General features: G+C 33.4%; 3 protein-coding genes across 5 annotated transcripts; all 3 read left to right on the top strand.

Moving 5' to 3' along the window:
- The first annotated feature begins 369 nt into the window (after positions 1-369).
- On the top strand, positions 370-8,386 carry LOC145559253 (uncharacterized). Its single transcript, XM_081620689.1, has 7 exons — positions 370-430; positions 5,737-5,871; positions 5,948-6,030; positions 6,638-6,644; positions 7,091-7,161; positions 7,252-7,314; positions 7,405-8,386. Exons 1-7 carry the CDS (start codon positions 370-372, stop codon positions 7,684-7,686), a joined length of 702 nt encoding a protein of 233 aa, XP_081476815.1. The 3' UTR covers positions 7,687-8,386.
- A 1,211-nt stretch (positions 8,387-9,597) lies between these two features.
- On the top strand, positions 9,598-12,757 carry LOC145559333 (uncharacterized). Its single transcript, XM_081620754.1, has 3 exons — positions 9,598-9,805; positions 10,218-10,383; positions 12,203-12,757. The coding sequence occupies exons 1-3, from the start codon at positions 9,727-9,729 to the stop codon at positions 12,459-12,461; spliced, it is 504 nt and encodes a 167-aa protein (XP_081476880.1). The 5' UTR covers positions 9,598-9,726; the 3' UTR covers positions 12,462-12,757.
- Positions 12,758-13,696: 939 nt separating this feature from the next.
- On the top strand, positions 13,697-18,769 carry LOC145559332 (quinolinate phosphoribosyltransferase [decarboxylating] 1a-like). Of its 3 annotated transcripts, XM_081620753.1 has the most exons (11): positions 13,697-13,848; positions 14,002-14,139; positions 15,009-15,142; positions 15,228-15,291; positions 15,376-15,458; positions 16,204-16,287; positions 16,368-16,520; positions 16,686-16,862; positions 17,545-17,612; positions 18,170-18,285; positions 18,528-18,769. In XM_081620753.1, the coding sequence occupies exons 2-10, from the start codon at positions 14,052-14,054 to the stop codon at positions 18,264-18,266; spliced, it is 948 nt and encodes a 315-aa protein (XP_081476879.1). In that variant the 5' UTR covers positions 13,697-13,848; positions 14,002-14,051; the 3' UTR covers positions 18,267-18,285; positions 18,528-18,769. The 3 variants fall into 3 exon arrangements, with proteins under 3 accessions (XP_081476879.1, XP_081476877.1, XP_081476878.1); XM_081620751.1 differs by having other exon boundaries at positions 18,170-18,769; XM_081620752.1 differs by having other exon boundaries at positions 13,734-13,848; positions 14,011-14,139; positions 18,170-18,769.
- The last annotated feature ends 5,273 nt before the right edge of the window (positions 18,770-24,042 follow it).

Genomic DNA, 24,042 nt, shown 5'->3' with positions numbered 1-24,042 from the left:
TTGATCAGATAATATAAACTCCTTGATCAGAGTGATTTCCATTGATCAATATTTATAGAGTTACAATGAGAACCTAATCATATTAGGTAACATAAGATATGTATAGATATCAAAGATAATCTTATACAAAATATATCCTAAACCTAAAATGAGAATATTCTATGGATATTCTCTAACATATAGTTTATAAGTTTTTCTAAACATTACAAATTATTTTTAGTTACACTGTCAATTCCATCCTACATGCATGAAAACCTAAAGAAGACCTCTTCACATATCCTTTATACTCTTCAGATCACGTTTGAGTTCCTATTCTTAGTTAGCAAAGAAACGACGACTCAGGTTTTTCCTTTGTAATGAAGCTCAAAAATGGTTGGTTGCAAAAACCCGAGTCGTCGTTTCTTTGCTGAGATTGAATGGTCCGAGGAACGTTATTTACGTTCATCATATCTTGTTAACAACATATTATACGTACACTAGACAATGTATTTTGTTTGAGATTAAATTATATAAAATTATTAGGGACTTTAGGGGTTATATATGATTATTTGTTAATACTGTAATACCTTAATACATGGATAGTAATCATAGTAGTACTACATAATTAGCTACTAGCATTAGCATGCAGTACATATTTTCAAGCTAGCCAATAAATACTTCATTCGTGTGATTTAAGGCAAAAGTTTGAATATAATAGATTTGTTGTATGCAATAGACTTAGGGCCTGTTCACATTTACTTAATTTCAATTCAGTTCAGCTCCAATTAGTTTAGTTCAGTTCAGTTCAGTTCAGCTTCTAATTTCCATCTTTAATAAAATATTCATTTCAGCTCAGTTCAGCTCCAATCAGTTCGGTTCAGTTCAGCTCAATATATGTGAACAGACCCTTAATCACCCTATCACATGATCTAATCTTACATGATCTAATCTTTTATATAGTTTGATTTGATGTGCGTTGTTTACTATATATAGTTCCTCGTAATTAAGAAAATAAGAGCTAATTGCAGTAAAATTATGACAAATCATCCATCGCTATCTATGAACGCAAATGCGGCTAATACGAGTAGTAGGGTTAATTCATTTGGTTCAAGCTAGAGACATATATGAAATTAATTAGAATTCTTATCATCTTAATCTATTAGTGCAACTATGCTTTCTTACTCTACTCAACTCAAGTATGTCTAATTTTGATCAACTAAATGTTAATTAACTTTAAGTTTGTAACTTTGTACGAAGTAATGCTATATTTGTTCTATACTTCTATTGTTTTCTTATTTCTCAATCACTGGATATTGTTTATTTGCAAGACTTTTTCTTTCTTTTTTGTTTTTTTTAATCATTTCAAGTACGTGATTTTATCAACTTATGATTTTGAATAGTTTTGTTTTTATTTTTCCTACAGTATATTAATTAATATAGAAGAGCAAGAGTCATAACATTTGAGACATTAATATGGATCTTCTAGAAAGTAACAACATTTCAAAACGATAAGGTACAAATCACTTTAGAAAACAGTAAAAGCAATTAAAGAGATGTCAAATATTCTTAATTATCTAGCACGTGTAAACATTACGACATGATATTCAAAGTAAATAAGGAGACACATTGTTTAGTAAACAATTGTACTAAGTAAATAGCTTAATTCCAACTTGATAAATAACTAAAATAAAGGTGAATGACCCACTTATATCTAAGGTAACCCTTTCGTTCTTTGACGACAATTTCATATTATTGTATTGTGTTCCATTATGCTCTTCTAAACTACTATAGCTTCAAATTTAAAACTAAAAAATTAAAGGTGAGAGAATGCATTAAAAATGTGGATTTGACTGAGTCTAATAAGTGGGGAGGTGATTGAAAAAAAAAAAAATTGCCTCCTTTATTTTCGTTTGATTTTTAGAGAAGGAATTAATTATTTTGTGAGTAAAACATGTTCTAGTTGACAGAAAAACTATGCTAGAATTCAATTATGGAGAGGTTGTTTGAAGCTAGCTAGCATATTAAAAGAATCCTAGAATATGATTTTGAGAGAAAAACCATACAATTTTGGGAGAAAAAACTACCGTGTCAACCTCTTTTTTGTCTAATGTTATTAGCTAGCTAGGCAAAGCGGAAACTGACTTATAAGTAAAAATCAACTTAAATTTCTAATATTAATATATTATTACGAGTAAATGTTAATTACCGAGTACTTTAGTTGGTAAATTATTGTATTATTATTTATTTCTACATGTTAGACTCTTGGTGTAATTTTACATCCTCTTATGTATTCTCACATACTCTTCATCATGTATTTATGGTAAGGGCTAAGGAGGGTTTAAAATGGTAACACGGTAGTTTGAATTTTTGAAAAGATGGCAGATTAAAGTGGCCCTTAAGACTCTAGATAGATCGAGTCTCTTTTCACATCACTCCTTGCATACTCAAATTTAATTCATTGAATATTTGAATATATGAAGGAAAAGGCATACCTATTATTTATTACAAAAGAAATTTGGATCCAACATACATATGAAATAAATTCAAGTCAACTTTTTTTCAAATCCCACTTCCAAATTGTTGTTTCAAAAATTAATTATAATGGAGGGTTTGTGAACATATTGCATATTTGCATGTGATTGTGTATTTGTGTAGTTGAATTTGATAAAAAATCAACGTGAATTCGACTTATAAATTCTCACATAATTGTAGTATACAAAACTCTAACAACCTTAGTAAACACAACTCCGTCTTATAGGGAGGGCAATTTGACAAAAACAAACACAATCGCTGCACTCATAAATAACATATAGATATATCTAGCCTACATCTTACCTAAGATAACCTACACCACTATTCTTTTACCCTCTTATGTACCAAGAAACGAGGTCTTTTGGAAAATTTAGAAAGGTGAGATGGTACTTTGTTAGATAACACTATATAGGGCTCCGATTCATTATTGCACAATATGAAAATACATCAATAAACACGGCACAAGTTGAGTCATGGATTAAACTTAGGACATGATCTTTTATTGAGAAAGCACAACATGACACAACACGATAAACCACACTAAAATAATCAAAACCTGACTTAAATACAATAAAAATACGTTAAAATAAGTGTAATTCGGCTTTATTGCCTTCAAAATAAATGAAATCTTAAATACACATGAAATGTCACGCTATACTCCTTATATTTGAAGTTTGTGAAACCAAGCTACTATACTCATTATATTTGAAGTTTGTGAAACCAAGCTACTCTAATCAATTGAGATTTGAGATTTGCGTAGACTACTATGTCTGATGCAAAGGCATACAAAAGCTTAATATTTGTCAAGAAGCAAGAAATCATCTAAAATTTCCACACAAGTCAGAAGGGAGAGAGAACTTGCTCCATACAAAAAGTATATACTTCCTCCGTTTCTTTTTAGTTGACACGTTTCTTTAGTTACGTTTGTCAATGCACTTATTCAATCATTAATATCTTTAATTATCGATAAACAAAAATTATGAAAAGTTGATATTTTAAAAGTATATAACGTGACGAATCTAACAAAATCACACATAACTATATTTTTCATTACGTATAAAGCACAAAACACGGTCAAAAGGAGGTGTGTGAATAGTGTTAAAGTCAAAACGTGTCAAATAAATAAAAACGGAGGTAGTATATTAGTAGAGAAATCTTCTAGTTGTTATAGACTTCTAAAGAAGTGTGTTGCCAAAATTTGTTGTAATCAATCTTTATTTACCCTTTAAGAGCTTAAAAAGAGTTTAAGTATGCAATGTATTCATCTTATGTTACATCATATCACTAATATATAAAGTCGGTCTCGTGGCCTTAGACAACATCATTTGGCATTCTAGTTTTTTTGCCAAGTCTAGTGTCGAGTTACGTAGGCAATAAAAAGGTATCATTAATTTATTATGACACATATGATGCTAAGGGCCTGTTCTCATTGACTGAACTCGATCAGCTGAACTGTACTGAACTGAACTGAATATTTTGTAAGAGAAGGAAATTAGGAGTTGAACTGAACTGAGCTGAACTGAACTGAACTGAATTTCAACGTAAGAGAACAGACCCTAAGTAATCGAATTTTGGATAGATTTTTTTTAGGATAAAAATTTCGTAGAGTGTTCAATATACTTTTAATATTTTATGTATACTAAATTAATTATAACTTTTAATAAATATCTTATAACCCAATACTAATTCTATCATAAAATTCGTTTTAAAAAGTTCTTTAAAATGAGATCCATTTATAATATACTACCTCCATTTCATATTATTTGCAACAATTTGACATAAAGTAGAGAGAAAAAGTGTCTAATTATTGCAAATAATATGAAATAGAGGTAGGGTATGTTCTCATTGACTGAACTCAGCTGAGCTGAACTGAACTGAACAACTGAACTGAATTGAATTTCAACGTACGAGAACAGACCCGTAGTATTTTAATGAAAATTTCTTTTTTAGTAAAAATAAATTTTAATCAGAAAAATAATTTTAGTTTTATTATAGGATCGTATTTAACATCTAACTTAAAAAGGTTTAAGACAATCCGGGAGACCGGGATCGCCCATGTTATAAAACCTCAGCTTGTTGAACCTGCAGAAAAGAGTTCAAATTGTGGGGAGAGAAAGTGATGGAGAATTGTTGATCTTAAGTTTTGATGATGACTCAAGGAACCTAAGCAAACCCATAAGGGCCTTAACTTTTGTCTATTAGCTTTGATGTATTTGACAGGTTCTTATTGGCAACGAAGTTCTAGAGTCAGAATGGAGCATGGAACAAGTCTAAAGAATGAGCTATGGACGAGCATAGAAGACAATCAGAAACCAAGTTCCTTGAGTGAGGAACTGAAACTCCAGAGTCGAAGCTTCACTATGTTCCAAGAAGTCTATTATATCTTTATTGTTTGTTTTAGGCTTCTTGTATATTCGTTAAGTACATGGTTAATTGATAGGATTTAAGTGGTTTAAATTTCAGTTTATAAAGATTTTATTTTTCCTTTCTTTAACAAGATTTAATTTCTATTTCGGAAAAATATCTTTTAAGTAAAAATATCTTATTTATTAAAAGATTTTCTGTTTTGATTTTATCTTATTTTGGAAAATCTGACTTGGTAAAAACTCTTTTGAAAACGGATCTTTTACTTGGTCAAGGAGGTTGAGAAAATTAAGGGAGCAGTAAACCACTTCCTTGTATATGCTTCAGCCTGCTGTCCAAGCATCCACGAACTGCACTTCCTAAATTAATGGAAGTTGTGGTGTAGTGGGAGTTGGAGGCAAACGTAAAAGTTTCAACCGCTTTCCTCTTGTATAAATAGGATTAGTTTTCTGTTTTGAAAAGCACACTTGAGCATTGAAATTCTTAGCTTTTCTAAAAGAGTCAAAAATCCACTTAACTCCTTGAGTGTCTTTGTACTTAGCATCTTAGGAGTTTTATCTTGAGTTGTATTGGGGTAGAGTTTGGGTAAACTCTAGAGTGTGTAATTGCTTTGAGTGAAGCAAGGAGAAAGAGAGAGATTTGAGAGCTTAACTGATTGAGGGATCAGTTAAGGGGGAACTTAAGTTCATTGAGGAACTTGAGTATAGAGTCTTAATTTGTAATAGGTTGTTTGCCCTATTATTATTAAGAGTTGAGTTTAAAATCCCTTGTGGTCGTGGTTTTTCTTCTTGATTAGGGCCAAGAAGTTTTCCACGTAAAATCTCTCTTGCACTTTAAAGTTTTTGTTTAAGTTCGTTTAAGAATTTCGCAAAAATTACCCTAGTTCCTCTACAATACAATTCACCCCCCCTCTTGTATTGTTCATTGGAGTCAACAAGAATACAAGCAAAGAGCTTTTGCAATTGGAGCACAAAGACTCGTCTTCTTCCTTTAAAGGTCACCTTTCTCTCTCTACCTTTATTTTACCCATTTTTTGTATTAACTTTTTCGTAAAATTATTGGGGTGAAGCAGAATCAGCGTTGCTTGTTTGTGGGAAGAGCAACAAATCGGCAGCAGAAAACCCAACCCAAGGGAAGCCCTTCCCAAAACCCAAGGTTTTTTTTTTAGTACTCAGTTAATTTTTATTATTATATGATGATATTCATGTATGATTGAACACCTAATACATTCTTATTTAGAAATTTGTATGAAATTAAAATTTTGGAAATTTTGAACATTGGGTAATTTGGGTTATACTGAAGTTGTAGAAGGGTTATGAATTTGTCATTTGTGGGTTTTTTTTATGTTGATTGTTGGAGGTTATGCAAAGTAAGGGAGACTTTCTGTGTATCATGTTTGGGAACTTTGAAGTTGAATTGTGAAGAGTATAAAGTAATGTTAATTGCCAAACACACCTATGGAATTGGTATTTACACTTTGGATGAAGAGGTGTTGTTGCTGTTGTTTTTGTTGATGTTATTGTTGTCTCCTCATTTCGGTTTTATGCATAATTATGCTGCTGAGATTGGATGCTAGAGCGTGCTGAAATTTAGCTTGAAATTGGTATTCACTCTTTGGATGAAGAGGTGGTGTTGCTGTTGTTTTTGTTGATTCTGTTGCTGTCTCCCGTATTTCGGTTTTATGCATGGTTATGCTGCTGAGATCAGATGCTAGAGCGTGCTGGAATTTAGCTTGGAATTGGTATTCACTCTTTGAATGAAGAGTTGTTGTTGCTGTTGTTTTTGTTGATGCTGCTGTTGTCTCCCCATTTCGGTTTTATGCATAATTATGCTGCTGAGATCGGATGCTAGAGCGTGCTGGAATGTAGCTGCTTGTGGCATTTTGCTGGTATGAGTGTGTGTGTATATGACCATAGAAAGATATGAGGTTGGAATAGAAGTAATATGATGTTTGGGCTCAAATGAGACAAAAGCTTTCGTTTTTAACTTTTAAGTGTATGACTGATGTATCAAAGCCAGGTAAATTGTAAACGGTTTGCTTTAGCTTCGTCGTTGTGCTCTCCATTGGTGACTATGGATTAGGAATTTAGGATTGTACTTTAATGATGATTTAATACTGATACTTCACAAGTTTAGCTTGTCCTCCTAATAACATGAAGAATTCTTTAGAGCTTGTAACATCAAAATTACTTACAATTTCTAAACTGATTTGCAGTGCTTGGTAAGGTAAAGGATTTCCTAGGATTAATTTCTGAAGCTAACAAAACTCTCCAGCTTAATGCAAAGGTAAGAACCAACAAACCTTAGTAAAAGGCGATTCTTGAGATCTTCAATTTGCACCTCCTAACTCCTACAAATGAGTACATTTATATGCAGGACAAACCTGAGGAGTTTGATATTGAAGTTTTGCATGGTAATGAATCAGAGTACATTGAAATGGTATTGCTAAATTTTCTCTCATCTATTATTCAATATTTGGTGAGATTAAGAGGAATACGTCAGAACTTACTCAATAGCTTAAAAATGTAGGATTTGATGTTGGGTGTTGCTGATCTTCAAACTCCAGAGGCCATGGAAGCCGCAGAGGCTGCAATGGCTGGAAACCAACCAGTTGTTGATTTATGTACCAATGACAGCTCTTCAGAATCAGAAAGTAGCAGTGATGATGAGGAGGATGATAGCGATGAAGATGAAACTTTGAAGGTTGGTTCTTCTAAAGAACATTCAGATATGCTGGTAGACGGTTCTCCAAGACAGCAGTCAGAAAGTCGTACAAAGAGAAAACAGCCTAAGATTGTTGTGCTCCCATAAATCTGCTATTTCCTTTGAAGATGAGTAGCAAATTGGAGATTCTGCTGGTGAAGATTGTTTCAAATTGAAAAGAAATTGAAGATTGTTTCAGATTGCTACTTCCTTTATACATAGATCCTTGATAGAGTGATTTCCATTGATCAATATTTATAGGGTTACAATGAGAAACCTAATCATATTAGGTAACTATAAGATATGTACAGATATCAAAGATAATCTTATACAAAATATATCCTAAACCTAGGATGAGAATATTCTATGGATATTCTCTATCACACCCCCGCAGTCAGAGCGGGAGAAAATCGGATGCTCAGACTGGATCTGAATCACGCATCGAACGGTAAGGATAGTATAGTAACCCATGATCAAAAGAGAAGTACGTAGTAGACGTGTGCTGGTGATGACGATGAGAAGCAACAACCACGACCTACGTATAGTAGAGATATGCGCTTTTAGGCCGAAGGAGAAGAGTCACGCATATACTTGGGCCAAGTTGCAGATCCAGAGAAGAATAAGTTAAGGGATCAAACCATCATCAGGGAGAAGACACTACACTACTACGTGAAATCACAGTTGAAGAAAAACAAATAAAATTGCGCAAGAAAAGATTAAATCCCACCGCTTGAAATTAATCAATTCTCAAAAGAGAAACCAGGAAGCAAAAATTAATACTCCACAAAGATTCCAAGTGCTGCAACAATAAAAGGAGCTAACTTGATAGCAAAAGAGATGTGCAAAAGTTGACCTTATTGTGATATACCACCACCAGAACAAAATCTATGTGATTATGTGTAAAAAAAAAACCAATGAGGCAATGTAAGAATCATTGTTGGTCATGGGGAGGTGGAAGTAGAGTGCGGCACATGGAGTAGGTTGGCAGATGTGGTTACTGCCGGTAGTGGGAGGCGGTAGTGTATGCGATTGCCAACAACGATGGAGGAGGCTTTTCGCGATTGCTACTGTTGATAGAGTGATTTCCATTGATCAATATTTATAGGGTTACAATGAGAAACCTAATCATATTAGGTAACTATAAGATATGTACAGATATCAAAGATAATCTTATACAAAATATATCCTAAACCTAGGATGAGAATATTCTATGGATATTCTCTATCAGATAGCTATTGTTTATTGTTATGCCCACATTATAGTTGGATGTTTGGAAATATGTAAACTTCCAATGAACAATTTTGCTTTTATCATATGCAAAGCATGTACCTCTTGTTTTTGCTCTTGTTTCTTCATGGTTAGCTCTGCTTTCCTAATTTCTACGTTATTAATTTAGGTAGATTACCACTTAAGGCCATTCTTTACAAGCAAATTTTCTCTCAGACATTATGCTGACTTTCAGCCTGAAATACAGATAGTTGTACGGAGTATTATACAAAACCTATACTTAAATTCTCATCAACAAAATAATTGTGACGGAGTAGCATCCAAAACTCTAACACCCTGTAAACACAGCTCCATCTTATAGGATGGCTATTCGACAAAATCAAACACAAGCAAGCTGCACTCATATATACCAAGAAAGGATGTCTTTTGGAGATAATTTGGAAAGGTGAGATGTTTGTTATATAAAGATACCATTAGATAAGGTTCAGTCATTGCACGGCATATGGACAAACACAAAAAACACGACATGATTTGGGTCATGGATCAAACTTGGGTCACGATCTTTCATTCTTTCATTAGAAAGGCACGACATGACACAACACGATTAATTACACTAAAATAATTGAAATTCGACTTAAATACGATAAAACACATTAAAATAAGTAAAATTTGGCTTTATTGCCATCAAAATAAGTAAAACCTTAAACGCAAATAAAATGTCACATTGCTAGAGGTTTAAGTCATATCCAAACACGACCCACGACCATCTTTATACCGTCATACATTCATAGAAACAGTTTTGCCCAAAAACACTTACAGAGACTGCTACGAGCAGCTTCTTGAAGCCCTGAAGAGTTGAAGGAAAGTCGAAGAAATCGCTAGAATCGTCCGAGTTCAACCGAGTAGCCGATTATTGCTGCCATGGCGGGTGAAGAGAGAGAAATCAAAATGGGGGAACCCATGGAATGTATTGCATCCCCCACCAATTCCCAGCAAACTGGTATAATTTTTTTTTTTTTTACTCGCTTCTACTTTTCTTTGTTTCCTTTGATTTATGCAATTTCAATTTCTATGAATATTTATGAATTTGTAATAGAAATTTTGTTTGGATTTTGTTAGTTTTAAATTTCATTGTGGTTTACTTGGTAGTAATGAAACTTGTATACATTGAATTATAATACCCTAATTTAGTTAGTGGCCTTCAAATTCTGTGAATTTTAGATAACAATGAGGACATTAGGTAAAATTATACTTTAAAAGTTGAACACTTTGGCTCAATTTAACCCTTTATGTAACTATGATTAACTTGAACTATGCCTAATAGATTGTGGTGGGATATGTAGCAATTGATGGTGTCGATAAAATGGGTATGTAAATTATCTAACTATGATTAATTGCTGCCGGAATTTCAGTTTCTGATGATGATGAAATAGATTACTCCATCAAACCCGAGTTTTATGATTCTGATCTTGATGACAAGGATGAGTCATGGGTGGCTAGAAAAAGGAAAGGTCCACGAACAGACGCTGTGCTCAGCTGTCCTGCTTGTTTCACCACTCTTTGCTTGGAGTGTCAAAGGTATGCTGTTAAATACTTGAATCATGGTTTTTTGTTCCGGCGTGTTTTGGTGGGAAAACAACTATATGATGAAGTCTTGATTGTTAGAAGTTCTGTGCAAGATTATTACAGCTTACTAGCTTAGGATTTCGATGTGAAAAAACCTCTAGATCAATGTTGTCAGTCTATTCCAGTTACTCGATAATATAGTATTGTAAGTAAGATGCAGAGATTAATATGATGTGCCTGATAGAAAAGAAGGATAATGATTCTCAAACTTGTAAGCATCTTTTTTTATTCGCTGGCTTGCTTCATTCCTCAGTCCTCAATGGGCTTATACAAATGCTTGCAATGAAGGATATCTTCCATCCAAAGCTTTATACTACATGAAATAGTTGGAGGGTCTCAAATATATCATCTCAACATCTTTACTAGTCTTTTATGTAACAATATCAATCCCTCGTTAAATTGCTGTTAGCCTTATGAAACATCCTACATTTCATAAACATCTTGAAACTGTAGATTTTACAATTTTAGGTAACACTATACTCCGTATATTAGAAGTTTGTGAAACCAAGCTACTCTAATCAATTGAGATTTATGCTGACTATTACGTATGATACAAACACATACAAAAGCTTGATGTTTGTCAAGAAGCAAGAAATCATCTCGAATTTCCACATAAGTCGGAAGGGAGAGAAAGTAAGTGTGTGGTGAATTCATTTCAACTTATATTTAATAAAAATAATAAAAAAAAAAAAAAAAACCTTGTTCTCATATAAAGTATATTAGTAGAGAAATCTTCTACCTGTTCTATACTTCTAAAGAAGTGTATTGCCATATTTTATTGTAATCAATCTTTTTTTACCCTTTAAGAGCTAGGAAGAGTATACATATGCAATGTATTCATCTTATGTTACATTAAAACATTATGTTTCCATAGGTATTGTTGAAAATATTCTCTAGTTGTTTTTTTATGCTATCCTATTTACTTTTCTATGCTGAGAGAATACATATTTGTACTGTTGTAAATTATTGTGCTCCCCAGTATTTGCGTCATCCTTTTTTAACTGATTAGTAAAATGGTCTTCATACAGCTATATAAAATCATACATGATTAAGGCATGACTAATGTCTAATGCAATGGTTGCAAGTAATTTTCAGTCACTTCTTTGTTTACCAGCCATCAAGTTAAGAAAATTCCCAGGTAGACATGTCCTTCAACATGTTTCACGTACAGTAATGCGTTTATAGGAGAAAACTCAGAGCTCCCATTGGTTATGAAAATACAAGTTATTTTGAGGATGCACTAGTGGTTGTCAAGAGTGGCATTAAGGACACAAGAATAAGATTTGGACTTGACAATATTTGCCTAGAAAACACAGTGATGGAAGGTCTTGAAATATTACTGTTATTTTTAGAAATGGCATAATATGTTTAGGCATAGACACGATTTTTATCTTATTGTCTTTCATTATAATTTATTATTAGAGATAAATCATTTTTCAGGACTTCCATCTTTAGCTTAAATTTAAGCTTTTTGACTGAGTTGGTTCTCTTGTATAGTAATAAGGCCAGAGGATCTTTGCACAACTCTGGCAAGAGCTGATTGCTAACAATAATAGAGTGCAATTTCTCAGTGCAAAGAGCATTTGCATGAGTTGACAAAATTATTGATTACTATCGTTTGGTGTAATTTGATGAATATAATAATTTTGTATGCAAGTGTATTCATTGGCAACTAGGATGTCATGTTTGGTTTATGATCTCTTCTTTGCATAAATTTTGCCTAGATGTTCTAGCATTTCATTGAGAAAAGTTGTTTTGGTTTTCTTTGCAGGCATGATATCTACCTGACCCAGTACAGGGCCATGTTTGTAACTAACTGTGTAATTACTGCCAAAATGGTTTTTCCACAAGGAAGCAAGAAACGGAGAAAGTATAGGAAGGCTAGAGAGCCTATGGAAGCTGAAGAAGCAAGTTCGACTAGTGTTGAAGCAGTTAGGCAAGTTTGCTGCTCAGTTTGTTCTACAGAGGTTGGAGTTATTGACAAGGATGAAGTTTATCATTTCTACGATGTTCTTCCAAGCGAGTCTTGAGTCCTACCAATACATCTCCTCATTTTATTTCATGCAAAGATCCAGGTCTTAACTGCCTGTAACTCCTTGTGCTGAATCTGCTGAGTTACTTTTTCTGCTTGTTTTAGAACAAACGGCTCTCCAGTTAGATGACTAGTTAATATTGCAATACCAGTTTTCATCTTCTGGGTGATTTTGTATATATTCTTCTTTCTCATGTCCTAGAACAGGCGAATTGCTTCTAAAAAATCCGCCTGTTCCAAAGACCCATCGTTACTACAACAGAAAATTTTGCTGCTAATCGGTTCCATATTATACATTCCTCTCAAGTAGCATGCACTCCATTTCTTGTTTACTTTCCCTCTTTTGGCATATGTGGTGTTATAGAAAAGTAGTCACGAGGTCAGGGAAAATATGAAAGTGAGAAATATAAGCTACTTGTATTAAATTGAATAGTAATTACACCTTAGGCAGCGAGCTGGTTTAAAGCAATATGCTCGAATGCTCGATTCTTATATTGTTATCTGAGTTAATTGCCTACAGATTACAGGCTTCGGTATAAAAGATGAAGCAATGAACCCAAAACCTTATTCAACAATTGTCTACTGATAAATTAGTAGACAACGTAGAAAATACTTTGAAGGTGAATCCCTAAGAAATATTAGCAGTAGATCTAACTCATCTAAGGTATGCTCATGGTCATTGCAAAAATCTTCGGTATATCAAATTGTACTTATCGAAAGATACGTCTGATGCCACGCGATATAGCAACTATCAACTTATCGAGTATCAGCTTTTCTCCATCAAAATGTATGTAGTACACAGTAAAGTTTTATAGACTTATTCACTTATACAATCATTGAATCAATGTGGATAATTGAAACAGACTACGTATTAGGTAAAGGTACCGAATACAATTCAAATAGGAGGATTTTTTACTTTTCGAGGGATTCGATAAAAAAACATGCTTGTATCTTTGTATTTTATGATGGTTAATGGGTTATTTACTTATTTAGTTGCGCAAAGAGCTGCCAAATCATTTGAATGAGTTTAATCAGATCTAGTCAGGTTGGGTCACTTCTCATTTCAAGTTTGAGTTATAACTAGTGTGTCCATACAAATAAAATTTTGGTTCGAGTCATTTCGGATTTTCGGTTAATTAAATCGATCTCAGGCTGAATCAGTTTTTATTGTAACAACTCTACACATACATGATGTTAAACTTAAAACCGTTGCAGCCTGGGCTCAAGCTCAATGCTATAAGGCCCACAAGTCCACAGCGCATTGTTCTTTCCTGCGTCAGAACCTTTTGCCCCACTTTCTCTCTCTTTCTTCAGACATTCTCATCCTCTTCACCTTGTTTTCTGCAAAGTGCAAACCACTTCCAATTCCAGATTAAAACTTGAAGGTAAACCTCTTTTTAAAGTTTTAAAGGCCTAAAAAGAAAACTTTAAGGAATTTAGCATCATTCTTTTGGTAATTCTATCTTGTATACCATAATTCTTATCAAATGATCAATAAAAATTACAACTTTACTAACTAACTGTTCAATTGTTGCTAGTTTTTGCAGTTTCAATAGAATTACCTATAATTGGGGAATTATTGAAATCTATGGAGTCAAAGGCGCCACCTTGTCATCCTACTTATGATTTGAAGGCTGTCATCAAACTTGCTCTTGCTGAAGATTCTGCTGATAAAGGTCCCTTTTTTATCTCCAATTTCCCACCTTTGTTATTTATTGTTTAATTTATTTAAATTCTGCTATAATGGGACTTCATGAATTTAGAATAGCCCTTGAATTTAAGGGGTGACAGTTTATGGTTTGTTTATTGAATTTTGGGAAAGGGTGTTCAAAATGAAGGAAAAAGATCGTGAACAATGGTTTTTGTGTGGCACATTGAGATTATTTAGGACATACAATTATAAAGTTGGTATTACATACAAGAGTTTGGGTTGTTATTAGTCCATTTTTGTATAATGGTTGTCAATTGAGAATGGTTTGATAAGAGGGTGGTCTATGGGTGTTTTTATCAAGGGCATCTTCATCTAGGAAAGATGCTTCGAATTTAATTGCATCGTGTATTCGTGTTGATGATGAGGTCTATAAATAAGTTTGTGTCGCCGGTCCAATTGCAAGACATGGAATTTAGTACGGTTTGGAATTGACTTGAATTCAGATGGTACAATTGTATAGTTGTTGGAAATGAGATGTACATGTCTTGACATTTTAATATGCTACTTTCTAGATGGTTTGTTGGTTGGTGATGCTGTCCTGAATTTTTATAATCAGAAATTTTTTCTTTTTCGTTCACTCTGCTGAGCGTAGTCATTGAGTTGAATATATTGCACTTTAGGGCCTTGTCATTGAGTTGAATATATTTGTCATCCTACTCCATATTACAAGAATTTAGAGGGTATCAACTGAATGAGTTTAGAAATGGTCAAGAGATCAAGTATTACCTTTAGATGAACTATCTGTAACAAGTGGTGTCAAGCTTATGATCACTCCATAACTTGTGAATCATAGAAGTTTGAGCATTGTCCTGATCTAACGGTTGTTCTTTATAGGGGATGTGACATCTATGGCCACAATACCGGCTCAAATGGAAGTGGAAGCCCAATTTTTGGCAAAAGAGGATGGAATTATTGCAGGTATTGCCCTTGCAGAAATGATATTCCATGAGGTGGATCCTTCCCTAAAGGTTCGATTGCACCATTACATTTTATTGACATAGTGTTGCTTGTTCTGCTTTTTTTTAGTCCTCTAAACAGTACATTATCTATCAGGTGGAATGGTGCCAGAAGGATGGGGATCATGTTCATAAAGGGCTGAGATTGGGGAAAGTGTATGGTAATGCACTGGTGACATTGAGCATATCATTGAAAGAATATCCAAAATTTCTTTCCCAATAATCAAGTCTATGTTTTTGTGCAGGAAGAGCACATAGTATCGTAGTTGCTGAAAGAGTGGTTCTGAATTTTATGCAAAGGATGAGTGGGATTGCAACCCTGACCAAGGTATATGTTAATGTAGTGATATAGGGAGCACAACTGCATACTGACCTTACAGAATGCTTATTAGTTATTATCACCTTGATGCTCTTCTCAAGTGCATTTGACTTGAATTTGACTTACAATTACCAAATATTTTAAATGAGTTCAATCCTGTTCACTTGCATTATAGATTTTAACATGCCAGTCGTTCATTTTGGTCGGTTGTTAATAGATATTTCTGATTAGCTCCTGGCTCCAGTATATAGTGAAATTTTTTTTTTGGAACATGTACAGTAAACACCCTGAAATAATTCACGTGTTATTGTCATATATTTTATCAAGCCTTTAAACCAGAATTTTGTGATTAATTGTTGGACCAAATGTGTTAGTGAACTCACTAGTCTAGTTAATAGCTTTGTTGGTTGAATAGATTGTATTGATGTATTCACTTGCTTCTAGGAAACAGAACTAAGAGAGCATGACTACTAAGAAGAGGAAAAGGACCTATAAGCTGTGGGGTGAAATCTACAAATAAAAAATCGTAATTGAGAGATGTAAATAGTTGTTCTGCATGCTTGTGCTACAAGATTGATTTTGTTAAACAGATCGTGGTGTCCACAGTATGCTACCCACTTATATCACTAGGCTTGCATTATGTGCTAAACTTTAATGGGTGCTTTGTGGGGTTTGGAATAGTTGTAGGATTTGAGTATTTGTTTTGTTTCAGCTCATGTGTGACAAAATAGCTAAAAGTTTCATTTGTCTTCAGGCAATGGCTGATGCTGCAAGTCCTGCTGTTATTCTGGAAACTAGAAAGACAGCTCCAGGTTTACGCTTGGTGGATAAGTGGGCGGTGTGTATCTTTCTCCTGCTAATCAAATTTTGTTGATGTTTCAAGTAATGTTGTTGACCTTGGTGTTCTTCTGCTGTTAGGTTCTAATTGGTGGAGGGAAGAATCACAGGCTTGGTTTGTTTGACATGGTGTTGATAAAAGATAATCACGTCTCAATAGCAGGAGGTATCACAAAAGCCCTGAAGTCCACAGACCATTATTTACTGCAGAATAATCTCCAGATGGAGGTTGAGGTAGTAATTTGTTCTCCCTTTTTCCAGCTAGCTTGACTTTGGCTATGCTAAAACAGATGTGTACATAATTTATAGTAGGTGAGGCAAGTGCTCTGGAGGAATGTTGTAATTAAGGCAGTTGTGTCCAATATTTGTAGCACTCTGATCCTGTTATGTTTGAAACAGGTAGAGACCAGAACCCTGGAGGAAGTTAAGGAGGTGTTAGAGTATGCATCCCAGAATAAGACTTCCTTGACGCGGATCATGTTGGATAACATGGTTATCCCACAATCTAATGGAGATGTTAATGTTTCCATGCTTAAAGAAGCTGTCAGAATGATTGATGGTAGATTTGAAACTGAGGTAGCTCCTAATCTACACCTATGTATTGCCACTTGGGAATTGAAATGTGACTATATTTTCTCTTATGCAAGAAAAGTTAGCATTGATGTGACATTATATCTGCATTTTAACCTGTACATTTGATTGTTGTATAAGTAAATATGGAAGCAAGTAAAATATACAAGGATTACAAATGCTACTGCTGACAATCCTCCTCACCTCATTTTTCACCCCCAATCAAATAAAAAGAAACCATTCACGGTGAATTCTTAATGAAATGTTAGTTAATGGGAGATGGAATCTGTATTAGCAGAATCAATCTTCAGACATGCAATAATAAAATTATAAAATTCCAGCCTTCAGATGCCTATTAGAATGAACAAAGAAGGATGGCTTGAATGATATGTGAATACCATATTTGATGTTATGTATTAGCAAATTTAGTTACCTTTGACTTGCAAAGTAGATTATCAGATTATGTGCTTTTGTTGAATGTTTCTAAAGCTGTTACCTCTGATCTTATTTCTATTGTTTCTGTATGTTGTGGACCGGAAAGAAATGTTCATTTTTACGAAATGTTGGTTGATTCTTGACATGTTGGCAGATTGTTACCACCAGTCTGGGACCAGATACATTATGTAACTCGTGAGGTCATTTTTTTCTTTTGTTTAGTAATATGATTGTCTTATTTATATCGTAACAGGCATCTGGAAATGTTACTCTTGACACAGTACACCAAATTGGACAGACAGGTGTGACCTATATTTCTAGGTAAGAGCAAAACCTTTTGGTTTTTCGTTATTGACGTTATGTGTCATCAGGGGTTTTGATATTTTTGTGTTTAATCCTACTCCGTATAAGTTAATTCGGTGAGCATGGTGTTGTAGAAAAAGGATTCGAAAATGAGGCAACCAATTACCCTTTTTTTGTGTAATTGAAGGATGCAGATAACTTAGCTTCTTATCTCTTGGGGTCAAATTAATGACTTTTTAGGTAATAAGTAAGCATGAATGATGAATTTGGTTGGAAACGTGGAGATAATGAGTTTGATCTGATTAGCTTGCCGCATTCATTTATTCATGCAATTGGTCATACATTAACTGGCCCTATAGGTACCTGAAACAGATTGAAACTTATGAGCTCCCACGAAATTATCTTATCAAATTATACAGTGACTTATTATAACGGGATGTCTAAAATTATGAAATGGGCTTATAAATTACAGAAGATTAATAACACAATAAAACACACTCTATACAAGCAATCAATGCATACTCTATTCCTAAATTAACTGTTCATATTTTAAAAATATTCTCTTGATTCTGCAGTGGTGCTTTGACGCATTCAGTGAGAGCACTAGACATCTCCCTTAAAATCGACACAGAGCTCGCGCTTGAAGTTGGGAGGCGTACAAACCGCGCATGATCTGTAGCCTTGTGAATTGGTATGTGGTGAAGTTTACCTCCACCCTTCTTTCTGACAATTTTTACTAAACAACTTTCAGTTCCTGCTAATAAATGTCGTGAACGCTGACCAAAGAGCAAAGTGCCCTTTGTTTACTTGATACCCTTGATTATACTGCACTAATAACATGTAGTTCAGTCCTTGTATCCGTCCATAATAACATTGCTGATGCTCATCGTAAGATGCTGTCTTCACTATGCTTCCCCATTCTCCCTTTCACAGTATGACTGTTTTACCTAGACTCCACCATTTGCGGCCTCATACTAGTTCATAGTGTGTACGACTGTACACACTTTGGCGGAGCTTGATGGTGCTTAATACTCCATATACCGCCCCTCTCATGTCTCTCTCAACAAAAATTCTGTTATTTGGCATTCTTGTATCTTGTTGGTTTGATTCTGTACGGAATAACTATTGAGCAGTTTTGATTTTACATAATAAACTAATATAGTGATTTTAATTTCCTTCTTTCTAGAATTTATTCTTCCATTTTTCATAAGATTGTGCATCAAATTTCTTCTACTATATTGCTACAAAATGGAATGATACATTATAAGCTATTTAATCCATTGTGAGCTTCAACAAGATTCAAAGCCATACTAAATAGAAATTTGTTGTAGGGTTCTTTAAATAATTTTCTAACAAGCATAGACCAACATATAATTATTACATAGTATTGTTATTTTATAACAACAAAAGCAAACTCTAAAAAAAAAATATCACAAGCAAAAACACTCGTGTGTCAACCCTAGGAGAAGTAAAAAGGGCTTTGGGTCCTATAAAAAGGACCCATTTGGACTCCCTTATATAATATGACCAAGTTCAACTTTGGGTCATAGTTGGGGGCCCATATTATACAAACCAAACGACAAAAAATCTCATAAGAAATTTTTAAAATAAATATTTAGAAAAAAAAATTAGGAAGCAAGACATTTGGATAATCTTCAAAAAAAGGTGTTAATTAATTATGCAACATGCATGACCACCCAAAACAATACAAATAATAATTAGATTGTAATCAAATTGTTTAATGTGATTGCTTGGATGTATTAATCTATACTTTTGATTATTAAAATTAAAACAATTATAAGCCAAAGGAGTACGTCAAATCCTCTAGCATCATTTTCAATCATAGTTGTAATTAATTATTATGATTGCCATATCTATAGTGGTTAGTGAAAGTAATCATATATTTATTGTTTTTTGAAAGAAAGAAAATTAGTCCTATTATAATAATCCAAATATTTGGGGGACAAAGAATGCACCAAAAATGCCCTATTTGATATAATGCATATGTAACTAAGTGCTTTTATGTAACGACATTTTTCATATCACTCGTTATCTATAATTCTATATGATGTATGTTTGATTTTCGTGTTTTTTGGGAGCAAATCTTGGATTAGACTACCTTAGACTAGACTAATTTATTGTTTATTATTAAATTTGCTAATAACAATTATTTGGCAAATGAGTTTTTTTTTTTTAACCTTTTATTTTGGTTGCATCATACTTAATACGAAGTACATGATGAGTATGTCTCACCTAATGTATTTATACTCTATATGGCAAACACTGTACTCATTAGATTTTTCCATAACCATAACTTTAACCATAACTCTATATGGCAAAGTTATTAGATATTTCCATAACCATAACTTCTATATCGAATTTTCGCAATTATGCATTAGTTATTCTCGTTATATGTTCATATGTATTAAATATACATCTTGGTGCAAGGTAGATTAAATGGTATTTTGTTCATTTTTATGATTATTGCACACTTGGTATTCATTTAATTACTCCGTATCAAATTAGCAACAACATAACCTTAGATATAACCCGCCGATAGCGGGCCAAGAAATATTAAATGGTGAATATTCCATGAACTGTACTATTTATTTCTTGCCATTTTAGTATTGATTATATGTGTAAAAATAGTGGTTTAAGTTTGATAACACTTCTTAATCAAATCTTAGTAGCACCTTATTTTATAAGTAGATGGTGTAGTATGTGTCTATGTGACCCAATAACTTGAGCAATAATAGGATAATAATCTAATGAGAGAGATATGGTTTTAGTTAATTGCTACAAACTTTGTCTATCCAAAGTGGGTCTAATTTGCATGGTTTGGAAAATGATGGAATTAGTTTTTATCTAAAGTTATTTCTGAAATGCTCTTATTTGTGTGTAAAATCGTTTAACAAAAAAATTTTTGCTTAATTTTGTCTTAATTGAGTTTATCTAAAATCATATTGGTTGAAATAAGTTAAAATAATTTAAAATTAAGTTGACTTAACATGATTTTCGTACATAAATGACTATTCTTCTTTAGTGAATGATACCCTTCTTAAAAATATTACATATGAAGTACTAAAAGCCTGTTCACTTCAGCTTAATTTCAGTTCAGCTCTAATCAGTTCAGTTCAGCTTAGCTTCTAATTTCCTTTTCTCATAAAATATTCATTTCAGCTCAGTTGAGTTCAGTTCAACTCCAATCAATTCAATTCAGTTCAGTTCAGTTCAATTCAGTTAAGTTCAATTTAGCTCAGCTCAATTCAGTAAATGTGAACATGCCCTAAATAAGTATGTATTACATAATTACAAGGTTTTCTTTCTTTTTTTCTTTTTTTTTTTAAGAGAGAAAGTATGCATTACATGTTAAATAATTATAAGTTTTTGGATTTGGAAATCAATAAAGTTTTTATAATTTACAAAACCAAATAGAATTAATTAATTAATTAAGGGTCTGTTCACATTTACTTAATTTCAGTTCAGTTCAGTTCAGCTCTAATCAGTTCAGTTCAGTTCAGTTCTTAATTTTCCTCTCTCATAAAATATTCATTTCAGCTCAATTCAGTTCAGTTTAGTTCAGTTCAGTTCAGCTCCAATCAGTTCCGTTCAGTTCAGCTCCATTCAGTTCAGTTCAGTTCAGCTCAGTTCAGTAAATGTGAACAGGCCCTAAATCTATTTGTGAATTAACTTGCATTCTATAGGGACATATATCTTTAATTTTACATCCAAATCTTTGCTCATGCTGCAACTTCCTATCAATAATGACACTCCCATGCACTGATGCACTTCCAACTTTCCAAGGACGTTGATTAGATCACATAATTACTTTAAAAAATAGGAACGAAAAAGTATTAATTTTAATGTAGTTTTTAAAAATTAACCCTTTAAACACACCATCAAATGTAAATGTATTACTTTTATCCCTAGAACAGTGCTTAGATTAAAAATAAAAAAAAATTTAAAAAAAAAAAAAAAAAAAAAAAAAAAAAAATCCCTAAAGCTCTCTCAAAACTAAACAAGCCTTTTAAGTCATTTTTTTTTAATACAATTGTTTCATTATTCATGTACTCCGTATTTAACAAAACGCTAACTGCGTATTATGTTGGAAAAGGTGGGCCACAGTGATAGAAAACAATAGCACAAAGGTCAAAAGTTGTCACTAATTTAAAAAATTAATTCTTGAGATAAAGCTAATGTTGACTATAATTGGAGGAACTATTATAACTACTACTCGTATACAGATTACAGAGTATTGATGTCAAAAAGCTGACAAATACAGTATTACAAATAACTGACCAATAAATAATGACCAGTACTAATGACAACTAATCCAATTATTATAATTATTAATGTTAATAAACTTTACGGAATGCCTAAAGTTTAAAATACATGAGTAACCAATTAAATTTAATCTCATAATTAAAATAAGTCTCCTTTCAACCATATATCTTATCCAAAAAGAAAAACAAGAGTTAAAGTGTCTCGTTTCACTTTTAATCAACAAAATTTTAAATATAATATGGTATAGCAACACCTATATACTCGTATATATAATATAACATTGATCATCACGTAAAATATTTCCTAAAGCTTACATCGATTTAAAGCACTCACACTTGTTGAATAACAACTTTGCTTGTAAACACGAGTTTGCGATTTGATCTCTCCAAGATGTGTTATTATAATATCATGTGAGCACATTCACCTCTGCATAGCTATGAGCTATGCACCGCAAGTCCGCAAACACCACTATTTGGTTGTCCATTTGCACTGAAAGAAGGTATTGCGTCAGTTTGGATGTTCGGCGGTAGATAAAGATCATCCAGTCAGTAGAGATTATCATCCAACCAATAGATAATATCATCCAACCAATAAAGGATATCATAGACACAATCATAAATGATATCATATAGCCAATAAAAGATATCATCCCGTCATAATATCATATAGCCAATAGAGAATATCATCCTCCAGCCAATAGATGATACGTATAAATGATGGGAGGATATAAATTATTTGATGGAGGATATGTATAACTTATTTGAGGATATATATATAACTTGTTTGATGATATGTATTATGCCAAACTCAATAAAACGACTCAGCTTTCTCATTCACATGTAAGGAGTATATATAGGTACAAGAGATATTCCTAACCCTAACTAGAATAGGAATAAGATAAATATGAACATAATTAGGAAACTAAATTTATTATACAATCTTTCCTAATTATTATCTCAACATCCCCCCTCAAGATGGAGCATGTAGATCTCGAATGCCCATCTTGTCAAGTAACAATTCAAATTGCGCCTTTCCTAAGGCTTTTGTAAAAATGTCCTCCAATTGAACCTTCGTAGAAACATACGATGGCTTAATAACTCCTTCTTTAATGACATCTCTAATAAAGTGACAATCTACCTCAATGTGTTTTGTCCTCTCATGAAACACCGGATTATTTGCAATATGAAGTGCCGATTGACTATCACAATACATGTTCATACCTTGATTATGTTCTACACCCAAGGATCGAAGGATTTGTTTCAAGTGTTTCAACTCACATGTCAACATTGTCATGGACCTATACTCGACATCAGTGGAACCTGTTGCTACTATTGGTTGCTTTTTAGTCTTCCAAGACACAGAGATAGTCTAAGAAGTACAAACCAACCAGTCAACGATCTACGAGACAAACAACCTTCCAACTGAAGACTGCTATCAGACCTCAAGAGAATACCTTGACCCGGACATTTCTTCAAATAGCTGACTACTCTCAAAGCTGCCTCCCAATGTTCCTCTTTGGGGCATTGCATAAATTGAGACAAAATATGCACCGAATAAGCCAAATTCGGCCTTGTGACTGCCAAGTAAATCAAACGACCAATCAACCGCCTATAGCGTTCAACATCTGCAAACTCCTTCCCTTTTGCGAGAGCAAGTTTATGATTTTGTTGCATCGGGAAATCTGCCGGTTTAGCACCTAGTAGCCCTGTCTCAGAGATAATATCCATAGCATACTTGCGTTGACATACATAGAAACCGTGCTTGCTACGAGCCACTTCTAGCTCCAAAAAATATTTCACGGCTCCCAAATCCTTCATTTTAAAGCATTCACTCAGATATGCTTTAAAATTCTCCAATGCAAATGTATTATTTCCTGCAATTATCATGTCATCCACATAAATCAAGACACTCAACTGCAATCCACCCTTTGAAAAAGTGAATAGAGAATAGTCGGAATATGACTGTTTAAACCCATATTGCTTCAACGCCTTGGACAATTTTTCAAACCAACACCTCGGAGCCTGTTTCAAACCATACAGAGATTTCTTCATTTTGCACACTTTTTCACAATTATTTTTCTGAAACCCCGGTGGAACTTTCATATATATCTATTCTTCTAAATCACCATGCAAGAAAGCATTCTGCACATCCATTTGATGTACAT

The sequence above is a fragment of the Chenopodium album genome, chromosome 9 (genome assembly GCF_948465745.1).
Source record: "Chenopodium album chromosome 9, dcCheAlbu1.1, whole genome shotgun sequence".
Classification (NCBI taxonomy): Eukaryota; Viridiplantae; Streptophyta; class Magnoliopsida; order Caryophyllales; family Amaranthaceae; genus Chenopodium; species Chenopodium album.
This window is presented reverse-complemented; position numbering and strand designations above follow the sequence as displayed.

What these genes read in the sequence shown, in the direction of transcription:
- LOC145559253 (XM_081620689.1), top strand. Translation starts at nt 370, where the DNA reads ATGGTTGGTTGCAAAAACCCGAGTCGTCGTTTCTTTGCTGAGATTGAA. An exon ending in GATTGAATGGTCCGAGGAAC is followed by an intron (nt 431 to 5,736) that starts GTTATTTACGTT and finishes AGTTCGTTTAAG; the next exon opens with AATTTCGCAAAAATTACCCT. An exon ending in AATCAGAGTACATTGAAATG is followed by an intron (nt 7,315 to 7,404) that starts GTATTGCTAAAT and finishes TTAAAAATGTAG; the next exon opens with GATTTGATGTTGGGTGTTGC.
- LOC145559333 (XM_081620754.1), top strand. Translation starts at nt 9,727, where the DNA reads ATGGCGGGTGAAGAGAGAGAAATCAAAATGGGGGAACCCATGGAATGT. An exon ending in CACCAATTCCCAGCAAACTG is followed by an intron (nt 9,806 to 10,217) that starts GTATAATTTTTT and finishes CCGGAATTTCAG; the next exon opens with TTTCTGATGATGATGAAATA. An exon ending in CTTTGCTTGGAGTGTCAAAG is followed by an intron (nt 10,384 to 12,202) that starts GTATGCTGTTAA and finishes TTTTCTTTGCAG; the next exon opens with GCATGATATCTACCTGACCC.
- LOC145559332 (XM_081620753.1), top strand. Translation starts at nt 14,052, where the DNA reads ATGGAGTCAAAGGCGCCACCTTGTCATCCTACTTATGATTTGAAGGCT. An exon ending in AGGTGGATCCTTCCCTAAAG is followed by an intron (nt 15,143 to 15,227) that starts GTTCGATTGCAC and finishes ATTATCTATCAG; the next exon opens with GTGGAATGGTGCCAGAAGGA. An exon ending in ATGGTAGATTTGAAACTGAG is followed by an intron (nt 16,863 to 17,544) that starts GTAGCTCCTAAT and finishes ATATCGTAACAG; the next exon opens with GCATCTGGAAATGTTACTCT.